This window comes from Botrytis deweyae (genome assembly GCF_014898535.1).
Source record: "Botrytis deweyae strain B1 chromosome Unknown BDEW_001, whole genome shotgun sequence".
Taxonomy (NCBI): Eukaryota; Fungi; Ascomycota; class Leotiomycetes; order Helotiales; family Sclerotiniaceae; genus Botrytis; species Botrytis deweyae.
The window spans coordinates 1,744,131-1,758,308 of record NW_024066208.1 but is presented as its reverse complement, the minus strand read 5'-3'; the positions used below and the strand labels follow the sequence as shown (position 1 = coordinate 1,758,308).

Sequence of the window (14,178 nt, the reverse complement as noted above, 5' to 3'; positions counted from 1 at the left end):
GTATTGGGGGGGGGGGGGGGAAGGAGGAATGTAATTACGGGAGAGATATGAGGTTAATACTTTATTGTGGTTTTAGTTGTGTGAGTTAAAATTGATCATCAGGAATTTTACTACCTACTAGGTATGTAATTCTTCTTACAATCAATGACTTGCACGTTCGTTCATCGACCAAACAACTGCATGCACTCAAGCAAATGACTTCCTTCCACAAAGATATCTCCAATGTTCGTGAATGAATACAATTTTTTTTCAATAATATACAACAGATCAATAACACATAATCTTATCCTAAAATGCAAGACAAAAGCTAAACATATACAAACCCCTCCTACCACTACCCCCTCATCAAATATTCGCCCTCTTCTTAATCCCCACCATGCACTCCAGCGGTTTTCTCAAAAATCCCTCGCGGGTCTCCAATACATCCTGATACAGATCAAATTGGTATCTCCTGAATGTCGTCGCGACAATAAGGGCTAATTCCATTTCTGCCACATTTCTTCCGACGCAACTTCTTGGTCCATAGCTGAAGGGAATGAAAGCGTTCTTTTGTCTCTCTGTCAAGTTGTACCATCTGTCTGGTACAAATTCATCTGCATCATTTCCCCAGATTTCTTTTGAATGATGAATTGTGTAAGCTGGTACGGAAAGGACAGTGTAGCCGGGGAAGAATTTTCCACATACTTCCGCTCCTCCAGGTGGGACGATACGTGGGAGACCAAGAGAAGAGGTAGAGTGAATGCGGAGGGTTTCCTGAATGACGTTATTCATGTATTTCAAATCCTTTACCATGTCGAAAGTGGGAACATCGACGCCTGCAGGAATCGCATCGTCCAACTCCTTTTGAAGCTTTTCAAGGACACCTGGAGTTTTGCAAATCCAGTAGAGGATTGCACAGGATGTGTTGGATGTAGTATCTGAGCCAGCGATGAGTTGAGTGAGCGCCTCTGCGGTTAATTCTGCGCGGCAAAGTTTGGCACCTGTCTCGTCTCTTCCTTCCATAAGTCTTGCGAGCAAGTCAACGCGACCATCTTCCTTCTCACGATCAAGACGTTGGCTCACACGAGCAACAGCAATACCAGCCAAGTTTTCCACCGCAGCAAGACCTTGACTAAAGAACGGATCTGGGAAATATTTGGCGTATGGCTTAAGCTGTGGTAAACAACCAAGTGTACCGGAAACTTCACCTCGACGATTAAGAACCTCGACAGCTGGGGCATAAGTGATTGGTGCATCGGGTGTTTTTCTGATTTCCGTGATATCCTTTCCTTTCTCAAGCATGCCGAATGGGGCTCCAAATGCAAGGTCGCCAATGATATCGAAAGCGAGATAGTTGAACCACTACAAACTCGTTAGCATATGGTTGGAAAGCTTATACTAGCGAATCAAACATACGTGAAGACAGTCAATTTTTGCGAATTGGCCGTGAGCATTATCTGACAGTGCATCCCATCGATTCACAAACAGATCCAAATTTCCATGCATATATTGTTCGAATTGGCCAATACTCTTTGTGGAAAAAGTATGCGAAATAGTCTTGCGCTTTCTCGTATGTTCGCAACGATTTCGAGTATTGAATAAACCTCTCTGAATCGAGACAAAAGCATCATAGTAATCTCTGCAAAGAAGCAAATTAGCAATTGAAAATTTTCACAGCCCAAATCAGAGACTTACGACTTCAAGAACCCATTGCCGTGACCATAAACTTGCTGGATAGCAGCATCATCTGCGATACTGACATGATCCGGTTGGATCCTCACCATCTTTCCATATTTGGCATGCGCATCATGAACACTCAGATATCGATATCCCAATCGAGCTTGTAGCAGTAGCCATAATCTTGTGAATTTCGCTGCGAAGGGTCCGGGGATATCTCTAATAGCTGTGTTGGATGTGAAATATGGGACAGCAAAGAAGAGCACCAATGCGATTGGAATCGTATAAGGCGTGAGAAGAAAATCGATAACGGCCATTGTGTACTAGAGCGATGATCAATTACCGCTTCTTTTGCCGGAAGGATGTGCTGCAGGGTCCGATGCAAGATTTAAACACCGGAGGAAAATGATAACAGTAGCTTCAGGGGTATCTCGCGACACTAAACAGAATTTTGCTTGTTCACACCTCAATTGAAATATAAAGATAACTTCAACATGAAATATACAGCGACATCGGGTTCAATTATACTTGAAGCTTCAGAACTGCCGACTGTGGAATCCGTCTTCACCCCGCAATTTTGATTCTGGCACATCCCATCCCCATGTTCTCGGGTCCCCGCTAAACCTGGCAAGTCGACTCGCGCAGCCAATAATGAGGGGGTATAAGTCATCAGCCGGCGATCTCTCGGAATCTCTGTGCTTATTTTGTTTCAAGTGGATGTTCAAAAGTAGTATTTGACTATGAGATTATTCTCTTGAACTCCCTTTCTTCGAAGCCGAAAGGATTTGCGTTGCATGGCATTCACATGTGGAACTCCTTTTGTTGAATTTCTGGAAGTTGGAGGTCACATTGGACGGATTTGGCTGGGAATCTATCTCTATTTTTCTGTCTGAATACCCGCTTGCTTTCAAGTTTGGGCGTTTGCGATACGATCGAATATGTATATCGACTTCTATGTATCCGCTCATGTCCCGTTGAGACCGCCGTCATTTCCCGTTATGACCTCCGTGTACGAACTTGCATGTCACATTGCATTGTCATTACAGCTTTCCCCTTCTGCTATCAACAGCCTGTCTAAGCTTTGCAATAACTTCGGATGGGTCTTTGGCTCCAAAAACAGCACTGCCCGCAACAATCACGTTTGCGCCAGCATCCGCGGCTTGATCAATTGTTCCAGGACCTAATCCACCATCAACTTCGATATTGAGGTCTGGGTATCGTTTTCTGAGTTCGGCGACCTTAGGTAATTCAGATGCCATAAACTTTTGTCCGCCAAATCCCGGGTGGACCGTCATGATCAAGACCATCTACAATCATCAGCGATTTGTTCCCTTGTGTTTGTGTCATGAAAATGCTCACATCTGGTCTTTCCTTTTCTTCGGGGTTTTCGAGAATATCCCATAGCACGTCAACTTTTGTATCTGGTTTGATTGCTATTCCTGCCAACATTCCATTGTCATGGATATATCTGATTAATTCTTTTGGATTCGTCTTTGATTCGCTGGTCGATTCCGGACTTTCTGCTGCAGTGCTTGAAATTGCAGCTTCGTAGTGAAAGCAGTAAAGATCGCATCCGGCCTTTTGAAATTCCTTTACCCATTTCTTTGGCTCAGCAATCATCATATGACAATCGAATGTTCCCTTTCCATGTTTAGCCGTTGGTCGGTCGACATGACTTCTGATCTTCGTAACGACAGGTGCTCCAAAAGTAATGTTTGGCACAAAGTGCCCATCCATAATATCTACCTGCAAATCACAAAATCGCAGATTAGCATGATTTCAACATTGTGGGCTGGCATTCAATTACATGGAGCCAATCTGCTCCTTGACCGATTGTATCAGAGCATGCTTTTCCTAATTCTGCAAAATCTGCAGATAGAATAGATGGAGCGATAATAGCTTGAGGTGACATTTTGATAATAATCTTTCGGCAGATATGCTGACAGAAAGAGTAATAAGAAATTTGAAATAAGTTTTGCAGATTTGAATCTTGAAAGTACGTCAGACAAAGTTGTATTTATTATGGTGGGGGTATTTGTTTTATTCGTACTCGTCTCCCCCTCCCTCACCGAGAGCTCAGTTCAATATCTAAGCAACTGAAATATCAGGCATTCAATATATTGGGTTTGGAGGTGGGGTTTTTTTCTTGATCATGCCATCATCAATCCATCATCAATCCATCATCAACCCACAAATCATGCGCTAAGATAAGAGATAAGAAATGCGGGGAAATCTAATCAAGAAGTCTCGAGGAAGTCTCGAAGTCAAGCAACTCTTGTCTCACCTGGGCATAAATACGAACATTCGGGATTCCGATTACCGGTCAATAAAAACCTTAATAAATACACCAAATCCTATCTAAATCTTGATTTCATACGTCTAGACTCTAATTGATTTCCTGTGTATCTTATATTTCTCGCATTTCGGGGAATACAGATTGGCAATATAACCTCAATAACCTCATGTTTGTGTTGACATCTTGTGATTGATCACATATTCATTACCGATCGATCAAACAAACCGACAAAAGTACCTCGAGGTATTGAAAGATCGTGGCCACTCAGTCGTACAATGTGATCTCGGATGAGGGCATAAATTGCTCAACCGCCCCTTCATCCAGGTCATTTTGAAAAGCCTTAAAGCTTCCGGGACCGTTGTCGGCCTCTTCATTGTAGGGAGTCCTACCAAAGTCTTGCCAGAAACCTCTTTCTTTACTTATTTAAAGGCTTTCGCCAGTGCTCTTGATAATCGTTTGATTCATCGACCATGATGGCTGCCGCTCCAATGCTTCTATACTATCGATACCCAGCCGACCTCGCTGTACCTCATCAACGTTACAGTTCCGCTACATATCCTTCCGCCAATCTCTATGAGTAAGCGCTCACTTCCCTTCTCCTTCATATTTCATCGTACTAAAGGAACGATCCTCACTACTCATCTCCAATATCGTCATGAATCAGAACTTCTTTGGTGAAAGAAAGAACCCACTGCATACATTCTCCATCTTCCAAACTAACAGCTTCCCCCTATCACTAGCTCCGACAACGAGCCTCTTCTTCCCCACTCCCATCGTCTTTCCGCCCTCTCAGCTTCGTCTTATACCGCACATACCTACTCTGAACATATGTATGCGGCCCCCTCCTTTCACAATACCCACGTAAGCGAAGATTCTATCATCCCCGCCATCGTCGTCGATGTTATTCCCGCCGAAAGACGTGATTCTTCTGGCTCAGACAGTAGCCACAACGATACTATTCCACAGAAAAGCAAGACAGGTTTAGTCTCAAGACTTGTTAAGAAGAAAAAGGACAAGGGCAGAAACGGAGATGACAAGGAAAAGAAGTTAACGAAGGTAGTCTATATGCCGAGGAAAGAGTATGTTATTCATTTTTTAAGTCATGCTTCCTTTATCCTCGTTATTTATAGCGCATCGATCACAGACTATGAATCATGGATTAACAACTCTCTACAAGGTATCTAAAACATTTCGCTCGAGGTCACAGTGGTGAATACATAGGCACGGAGCCTCATCGCCGCTGGTCGGAAGAAGAATTGGAGCAAACTTTTGGTAAATTCAGGCCACCGAAAAGAAGTAATGGAATGTTCTGGGGACGGGGTTGATATTTCTTTTGCACAAATCCTGCTTTCTTGTGTGTTTTCGAAGCTTTGGTATCGGTGATCGGGGAGGGTCAAGGAAAGGAAATCTTTCGTGCAATGAATGGGCCAATTAAATTAGCACGGAGCACTATACCCTGGACTTGAATTTGGAATCTGCAACTGGATATTTTATATTAATAAGGGAGAGGGAGATCGGAAGTAGGAATTCAGTGGTTGAAAATTAATGCTCGGCATTTCAGTGGGTTCTGCTGTCCAGTTTTTGAATTTCTTATTTAGCGTGCAAGCAAGCGCAATCAATTGTTTTCTAAGCGTATATACGTGATGAATCTATGCTTTCCCAAGGATCTCATCAAAAATGCCAATCAAGCGGTTTACTTCTTCCACTGAAACCACATATATTAGCACCGCTAATTTTCTCCAACTAAAACAAAATCAAAAGAAAAGCAAGAACTTACAACTATTGTAATGCACGAAACTAACTCTGACCACTCCCTGGTCTCCACATTCCAACACGTCTTTGCACAATCGATTACTATAAAACATTCCCCATCTAATCCCCACCTCCCCCATACTTTTCTCATCCACCTTTTCCACAAATTCCCTACTTCCGAATCCTTGCACGAGAAAACTGATGGTACAAACTCTCTTTTTCGTATCCCAAGATTGTTCACCGAGAATCTGGATTTCGGATCTAGACAGAAGATACTGAAGGAGAGTTTTCTGAAGCGATTCTTCATGGAGACAAATTGCCTCCCAAGATTGATTTTCAAAATGCTCGACGACTTTTGGGATGGAGCCTGTGAGCTCGTAGTTTGAGCCTGCGAGAGCGAGTTTGTCGGCGAGGGTTTTGCTGGGGTTGAAGAAGTGGCCGAGGGATTTCAGGGAGGAGAGAGCGGAGGGGGAGGCATAGAGGAGGGAAATGTGGGGGCCGTAGACTTTGTACCAGCTGAAGGCGTAGAAGTCTACGCCGAGGGCTTGGACATCGAGAGGACGGTGGGGAGAGTAGGCTACGCCGTCGACGCAGAGGAGTGCGCCTGGGATGGTGTGCACGAGGTCGGAAACTGGAGGAGAATTTAGTGAGAAGGAAGTGTGAGTTGGGAGGACTTGGAGAGAAAGTTGGGTTGGATGGGGAGATATATATGATTGATTCGAGATTGATTTTAGATTTTAGTGTGCTGTGTGAAAATCATGAGATTGCTTACTGCCGCGAATATCGTGGATGGTACCAAGAATGTTAGAGGCGTGAGTGAGGGTTACAAGAGCGGTCTTTGAGGAGAGAAGGGGGCGACTAGAATGGGATCAATCAGCTGTCTAGTCGGGATGGACTACAAGAAAAACGTATGCTTATGGCGTCTATTGCGCAGCAAGAGGAGTTCATCAAGCGGGACAAAATATGCAGCCAGGGTTTAATCTTTGAAAATACGAAACCAAAGGAGGATTAAACACACAGTGATTCGGGAGTCAGAATTGGGTTACTTGACGCAGGTGGAGTCCACCATTTGATAGTAAACTTTTGGGATTCAGCGAGAGCAACCCAGGAGGCAATGTTTGATTCATGGTCAATGGATGATATGATCAACTCAGAATCGGGTGGAAAGTCAAAAGCCTGGGAAAGGTTTCGGAAATTCTGAGTTGTGCTTGAACCGAGGACTAAGAGGTAACGTCAGATATCAGATCACTCAACGGATGAGGAGAATGAGGAAAAGGGGATTACCAATATTGGATGGGGGTGCATTGATGTATCTAGCCGCTGCCTCATATCCTGCAGAGTAACTTGTATTTGCTTTCTTGCCCACATTGTATGAACCACCGAGTTGAACATTGGAATTGATGAGGTAATCATGGATGCTTTATATGTGTGAGATTATCTGTTGTACATCTCATAGCAATGTAGTAGAGAGGTGCACTATACCTGTCTATGACAGTCCCTAGGGTTTGACTACCACCGGCATTGTCAAAATACACTTGTTTCTTGTCCAATGATGGGAAGCACTTTCTTGTGGCTGTGATATCGAAGGAGCTCATTGTCGCTGTGTTATGGTTTCAATAGTTGATCTTGCAGGTTTAACAGTAGAAGAAGTGACTCGGAATGGCAAGAAGATTGTTGACTTGTCCTTATTACTTCATGATAACATGGTTATCATCGGCATGGATAGCAACGTGGGGTTGAGGGGCCGTAATCAAGGATTGCCCAATGGAGCTTCCTCTTCAGAAATAGCGGATGAAAATAACCCGAATGCAGTGCAGTCTCGAGGCACTTGTGCTTCCACACTGACCAATCTATCAAAAGCGTTGAATCTCGCAAGCCAATTGACGTTGAGGTATCTTCTCACTGCTTTTCCTGACACAATGCAGGAGCATTGATGGACGTATTGATATTCAATCTCAAACTTGAGGGTATTCTCATCTTAAGAAACCTTTCCTGCATTGAATCCACAGCGCGTAGATGCAAATCTTTTTATAGTAGATAGATATGATCAGCATACTTCGTACGCATTCCAGATATACCAGTGAAGTTGTGCAAGTGTCAAAACTCCTTTCTTCTAAATCCAACCTCAGCGTTTCGAGCTGGCCCCGTAAAAAGATTCACCGCCCTGGCAAAATCGTCATTGGAGAAGCAAGCTTCAAATTTATTATGAACTGATAATCCCGAAAATCTTTTAATTTTCTCAATCGAGAATTGTTATTCTGGTACCTTTCATCAACACATTATTACAATTTTCAATATGAAGCGCAAGGCAGATACTCAATCTAATGGCCAGAATGGCAAAAGTATCCTGAAGAAACGTGCAAAGAAAGGTATGTCTTTGCATCAACTATTCTTCATCTGCCACACAAACTTACCCAATCTTATGTAACAGCATTGTCGGATGAAGATGCAAGGAAGTCTTTTAGAAAGGGTCTCTTTGACAAGGAGGTCCTCAAGAAATATACCAAAGAATATGCCAACTCGGAACCATATAAACATCAAGTCATCAGCCCATTAATCGACGATGCTTTGCTCCGCGCCGTTCGCAACGAAATTCGAGAAAATGTGCACTTCACACCGAAGGAAACGGACATCTATAAAATTCATCAATCTGGAGACTTGGCAAATCTGGATGGGTTGGATGATGGTGCGCTGGAAAAACTGCCTTCTTTACTCAGGCTACGAGATGCATTGTACTCGTCTTCATTTCGAAAATATGTTGCGAAGATTACAGGCTCTGGAGAATTGAGCGGAAGGAAAACGGATATGGCTATCAATGTATATACTCCAGGCTGCCATCTCTTGTGTCACGATGATGTGATTGGAAGTCGAAAAGTCAGCTACATTTTGTATTTAACTGATCCGGATGTGGCTTGGAAGGAAGAATGGGGTGGAGCTTTGAGATTGTTCCCTACCAAAGAGTTCGAGGATGATGGTGTGACAACCATTACTCCTAGCCCTGACACCTCGAAGATTATTCCACCGGCTTGGAATCAATTGAGCTTCTTTGCTGTTCAACCAGGTCAGAGTTTCCACGATGTTGAAGAGGTATATCATGCCGCAAACAAAGAAGAATTGGAAAAAGATGGTGGTAGAGTTAGGATGGCTGTTAGTGGATGGTTTCACATTCCACAAATTGGAGAAGAAGGATACGTCAAGGGAGCTGAAGAGAAATGGGGGAAGAATAGCAGTTTGATGCAATTGCAGGGCAACCCAGATAAATATGACTTCCCGAAGGAAGAGCCAATTACTGTGACGGAATCTACGATTGAAGATGCTGATGAGAATGGTCTTGAAGAGGCAGATTTGGACTTCTTACTCAAATATATGGCGCCCACTTACTTAACACCGGATACCTTGGAGCAAATTACCGAACGTTTCGAGGAGGAGTCAAATGTTACTCTTGATGGTCTTCTATCTGTCAAATTTTCAACCAAAGTACGAGAATATGTCGAAGCGGAAGAAGCTGCAGGTCTACCAGATAGCAGCGTTGAAATCGAGAAGGGTTCTTGGAAGGTTGCTAAGCCACCTCACAAACATCGTTTCCTCTATCAAAAGCCATCTAGTGAAGTTTCAGGTGGTCAAAACGAATTGAATCCAATCGAAGAAATTCTTAATGTTTTACTTCCAAGCCCTCAATTCCGCAAATGGCTTGAGATTGCTACATCATGTCAAATTGAAAATTATGACCTTTTGGCACGTAGATTTCGCAAGGGTTCAGATTATGCTCTCGCGAAGAATTACGAAGGAGAGCCAAGATTAGAGGTCGACTTGGGATTGACGCCTACAACTGGATGGGGCGACGATGCTAATGATGACGAAGAAAATGAAGATAACGGGGAGGAAAATGAGGAGGAGGAAGAGGATGAGCCTAAACCAAAATCCAAAAAGTCAAAGGGCAAAGAAAAGACAAATGGCAAGAAGAAGGCACCAGAGCCCAAAAAGGAACCTACGCCAGAACCAGAGGAAGAAGATGATGTTGGAGGTCATTTAGTGTTTATGGCAGGCGATGATGAGGATGACGAAGATGCAGCAATTTACAAAGCTGCAGGAGAGGAAGAAGATGATGGAGTACTTTTCACTATGCCGGCTTCGTGGAATAAGATGAGCATTGTCTTGAGAGACAGCGGTGTATTGAAATTCGTCAAATACGTTAGTAAAAACGCAAAAGGCGATCGATGGGACATCAGCGGTGCTTTCGGTGTTAAAGATGACGAGGATGACGATGAGGAAGATGAGGAAGATTCAGGGAAAGCATCACAGGATTCGAAAGTCTCATTGGAAGATTCGGATGAAGAAGGCACCTTTAATGGATTCCCTGACTCGGAACCGGATAGCGATTCGGATTAGTTTAATAAGGACTAAACGACTGTTCATTTTATTCCTTCGGAAAAGAAATACCCATCACTGGTCTAGGCCACCACATCTTGGAATATTGCAGTCATATGTGGGGTCATATATGGATAATTGTACTCTACTGCGGATACAAGATTCGTGTCAACTTTAGCATTGATCTTTTCAGCGTATCATATGAATGGAAATCTTGTCTCAACCTTTTTTGTTGCACGTCGAGATGCATTTCGCATTCGTTTATTTGAGCTACGTGGATTCTAATAACTCTATTTGGGAAGTGGCTAAGCTAGTATGTCCTAGGCCGGTGTAAACGCCGAAACAGGTGAGTTTTTAGGTTTGATTGAGGGGGATGGTTCTTCAGCTGAGGGTATCTGCATGGGATCTGTAAACTTTAAGATTTGTGCGAGCAGTTCATGCATGTTGGTGTTGGTATCCGTGAGTGGTGAAGCACAGCATGCTGTACAATACTATAATTGCTCCTTTGCTCACCCGTCTACCTATTAGCTTCTCTCTATGCAAACAAGAACAGGAGGGAAATGAATGCCATCTTCCTTTCTTACCTTGCCTCCTCATCCTCATTCTACATGCCTTATTCCATACCCACACCGTTTTTAATGCATACCCACTACCCTTAGCATTTTTTACGAATATCTTCATTTACCCTTCCCATTTATTTCATCACTAGCAAATGTATGTCCAATCAGAATCGTGAATTTTAGCGAATGCGAAGGGGCCGGCCATGTCCTAATTTAGTCGTTTATGACCGAATATCACGTGAAGATGATGAGTGACAAGATTGTTTTGTTGCATATCGGTTACACGAACGAGAATGAGCGGAATTTGATCGACATAAGTGAAGAAAGAAAGTGGGGAAGTTAGAGAGACTAGGTACTAGTGATCGGAATGAGTGTGATTTTGGAAAATGTTACTTCCGAGATGTTATTCCCGGATGGAGGAGAGGAAGGAATTGTCCGAGGGGAGGGAGCAATTCATCGCTCTTGGGTAGAACGTTCTTTTATACTTCATGGTACGGGTAGGTAAGATGTGATGGGTGATCGTTCACATCTTGTTCTCAAAATAAGAAGACTATAATTGAGGTTGTATGGACGAGAGGTATTGACAATTCAACCAATTCAGTGGTGTGTAAATACCTGGTATGCAAATCACATCGGTAGCATTGCTTCAATGGATATAATAAGACTACAACCTGCGACTTAGCTTTGACTAGTTACATCTCACAGCCCTAGGAACTTTTCTAAATATATAAAGAATGCGATGAGTATAGCAGCGGCGGCGGGGGGAACGGGAACGGACCGAATATTCAATCCTTTTCCGCTCATGTAGGATAATCTACAGTTTTGATTCCGCTCCGCATTCGGATTTGTCTGACATTTCTCACTCCGTCGGCGTAGTGAGGCTGTACACAAAGATGAAGATTAGGTGAGAAGTGGAGACGATTGTTTTGTGGGAGAGGGAAGGATTCGTTATGCGTGGAATTTACGGCTTCGCGAGATGATTATTGACGCAAGGACGTTAGATTGTGGCTTGTGGTTGTCGTGTATAAATCATACAAGAAAGCAGTGGTTCATTCTTTTTGTCACCTGCCACTCTTGTTTTTGGTTTCTTTGTCTTGTTGTTTATTGTATACTTTTTGCCATTCTGATATTGAGAGTCACCAAAGCCTTGAAGGACAATGTCAATATCGTATTTTAGCGGTACGGTTCTGTTTCTGACGGCATGGATAGTATATGCGTGGGTTAAGAATGAAGTGACTTGGTTGAGATTGAGGAGGTTTGGGAGGAAGCACGGGTGTGAAGAACCGAAAGTCTTGAAAAATCAATTGCCTGGGGGAATAGAAAGATATTGGGGGATGTTGAAGTTTAAGAAGGGTATGTATGCTGTGGGCTTCTTTATGATTTGGGAAGGTATAGGTGATGGGATGGGGATGGAAGATACTGGATTTATTTTACTTTGAAGTCAAAGTTTCTCTGGATGCCTGCCATTGGGTGACTGTGTGTATGGCTTCAGGTCAATAGGACAGGCATTTCAAGAAGTCTAGTTTTCTTCTATACAATACACAAACTTCCATGAATCTCCCATACACCTGACCTTCTTTTCATCAACCAGCTCACAATCCTGACCATACACAGGCATGGACATCCTCGAAGACCACGTCCGCGCACGCCATCTCAAAATGGGGGTCGGCACCTACCGAATCTTCAACCCCTTCCACTCCCTAATATCAACCTCCGACCCCCAAAACATGCAAGCGATCCTCGCCACCAACTTTACCGATTTCGAGCTCGGCCCCAGCAGAAGCCAAAACATGTTTGAATTACTCGGCAACGGCATCTTCACCGCGGACGGCGAAGCATGGGCGCACTATCGTCAACAACTCAAGCCTCAGTTTTCCAGAGATCAAATAAGTGATCTAGAAGCCGCAGATCATCATCTCCAGATTCTCTATCGAGCACTTCCTCAAACAAGCTCAGAGGAGGTAGATCTCCTTCCTCTGTTACTGCGTTTCACAATGGACGTTAGCACAGAATTCCTCTTTGGAAAATCAGTCAACAGTCAAACGACCGCTCTACAGTCTATTGACTCAGGCAACAACACAGAATTGCAAGCAGAGGAGAAATTCGTGCAAGCGATGTCTTACTCCCAAGACTACATAATTTTCCGCGTGAAACTCTTCAAATTATGGTGGCTGGCGCGCTCCCAGAAGTTTCTGGACGCGTGCCAGATCTGTAAAGATTATTCCGCCGATTTCGTACAGCGAGCTCTCTCTTCCACGTCTCCAAAGTCTGCATCTCCCAATACCTCCCCACCCGCGCCCAACCCCGAGAAAGAAGAAAAATACATCCTCCTCAACGCTCTCGCCACCCAAACCCGTAACCCCACCGAACTCCGCGATCAAATGCTGCACCTCCTCCTCGCCGGCCGCGACACCACCGCCGCGCTCCTCGCCTGGACGCTTCTCCTCCTCTCGCGCAATCCTGCACGCTACACCAAATACCGTTCTATCATCCTCGCGCACTTCGGCCCCCTATCTTCCTCCTCCCCTCTCTCTTTCACCACCCTCAAAACGTGTAAAACACTAACCCACATCCTCTACGAAACTCTCCGGCTTTATCCCATCGTGCCCATGAACTCGCGCGTCGCGACCCGCGATACCGTGTTACCGGTTGGTGGCGGGAGTGATGGCAAAAAACCGATAGTGGTTAGGAGGGGTGAGAGGATAGCTTATAGTACGTACGTGATGCATCGACGGGGGGATATATGGGGGGAAGATGCGTTGGAGTGGAAACCTGAGAGGTGGGAGGGGAGGCGATTGGGGTGGGAGTTTGGGGGGTTTAGTGGAGGGGCGAGAGTGTGTATTGGTCGTGAGTTTTTTTCCCTTTCTTTTTTTCGTTTTTATGTTTTGGGTTGTAGGCATAATGCGGATTTTCTGGATTGATTGGATTGTGGTTTATCGAGTTCACTTGTACACGCATACATAAGAAAATCACGAAATAGAGCACAACGTAATAGCAAGCGTAAGAAAGACCAGAACGGGACAGGATATCCGACTAACACCCCCCCTCTCCACAGAACAATACGCGCTCAACGAAGCCAGTTTTGTGATCGCGCGGTTTCTTCAAAAATACGAAAGAATCGAAGCGGTTGATATGAATGGAGAAGATGGGATGTTGGGGAAGAAACTGAGTTTGACTATGTCGCCTTATGAGGTGAGGGTAAGATTGTTTGCTGCTGGGGAGTAGGGCTTCCTTGGACTTTGGGGGTTGGAAGGAAGGGGGGAGAGATAAGTTTGGGGGGAGGATGGTTAAGTGTGATGAATATGGTAATATGACAATCGAAAGTGAAAGAACGTAGACGGACCGATATAGAAGAGAATGAAAGAAATGGAGACGTGTCAATGCAAAGGAGGAAATGAAATAATAAATTGATGAATAAATGCCCGAAGTGTTATTTACGCTGATTAAAAGAATAAGAGTGTGCAGCTTGGCCAGCCATTTATATGGCACTAGCCGCGCAACCCAAATCTAGTCAATATACAGAGAGAGAGAGAGAGAGAGAGAGAG

At 44.1% G+C, this 14,178-nt stretch overlaps 6 protein-coding genes across 6 annotated transcripts; 3 read left to right on the top strand and 3 right to left on the bottom strand.

Annotated features, from left to right (window-relative positions):
* Positions 1 to 201: 201 nt before the first annotated feature.
* EAE98_000516 (uncharacterized protein) lies at positions 202 to 1,973 on the bottom strand (the record flags this gene model as incomplete). The annotated part of the gene is made up of 3 exons (XM_038948134.1): positions 202 to 1,341; positions 1,396 to 1,618; positions 1,675 to 1,973. The coding sequence occupies 3 exons, from the start codon at positions 1,971 to 1,973 to the stop codon at positions 346 to 348; spliced, it is 1,518 nt and encodes a 505-aa protein (XP_038815811.1). The 3' UTR covers positions 202 to 345.
* A 723-nt stretch (positions 1,974 to 2,696) lies between these two features.
* Positions 2,697 to 3,754, bottom strand: EAE98_000515 (uncharacterized protein; the record flags this gene model as incomplete). The annotated part of the gene is made up of 3 exons (XM_038948133.1): positions 3,464 to 3,754; positions 3,016 to 3,402; positions 2,697 to 2,963 (listed from the first exon to the last, which is right to left on the bottom strand). The coding sequence occupies exons 1-3, from the start codon at positions 3,566 to 3,568 to the stop codon at positions 2,697 to 2,699; spliced, it is 759 nt and encodes a 252-aa protein (XP_038815810.1). The 5' UTR covers positions 3,569 to 3,754.
* A 668-nt stretch (positions 3,755 to 4,422) lies between these two features.
* Positions 4,423 to 5,277, top strand: EAE98_000514 (uncharacterized protein; the record flags this gene model as incomplete). The annotated part of the gene is made up of 3 exons (XM_038948132.1): positions 4,423 to 4,529; positions 4,693 to 5,031; positions 5,130 to 5,277. The coding sequence occupies 3 exons, from the start codon at positions 4,423 to 4,425 to the stop codon at positions 5,275 to 5,277; spliced, it is 594 nt and encodes a 197-aa protein (XP_038815809.1).
* Positions 5,278 to 5,601: 324 nt separating this feature from the next.
* Positions 5,602 to 7,299, bottom strand: EAE98_000513 (uncharacterized protein; the record flags this gene model as incomplete). The annotated part of the gene is made up of 6 exons (XM_038948131.1): positions 5,602 to 5,657; positions 5,730 to 6,335; positions 6,477 to 6,562; positions 6,723 to 6,924; positions 6,989 to 7,122; positions 7,187 to 7,299. 6 exons carry the CDS (start codon positions 7,297 to 7,299, stop codon positions 5,602 to 5,604), a joined length of 1,197 nt encoding a protein of 398 aa, XP_038815808.1.
* A 701-nt stretch (positions 7,300 to 8,000) lies between these two features.
* Positions 8,001 to 10,093, top strand: EAE98_000512 (uncharacterized protein; the record flags this gene model as incomplete). Its single annotated transcript, XM_038948130.1, has 2 exons — positions 8,001 to 8,073; positions 8,136 to 10,093. 2 exons carry the CDS (start codon positions 8,001 to 8,003, stop codon positions 10,091 to 10,093), a joined length of 2,031 nt encoding a protein of 676 aa, XP_038815807.1.
* Positions 10,094 to 11,656: 1,563 nt separating this feature from the next.
* Positions 11,657 to 13,857, top strand: EAE98_000511 (uncharacterized protein; the record flags this gene model as incomplete). The annotated part of the gene is made up of 3 exons (XM_038948129.1): positions 11,657 to 11,985; positions 12,247 to 13,479; positions 13,688 to 13,857. Exons 1-3 carry the CDS (start codon positions 11,790 to 11,792, stop codon positions 13,855 to 13,857), a joined length of 1,599 nt encoding a protein of 532 aa, XP_038815806.1. The 5' UTR covers positions 11,657 to 11,789.
* Between the last annotated feature and the right edge of the window lie 321 nt (positions 13,858 to 14,178).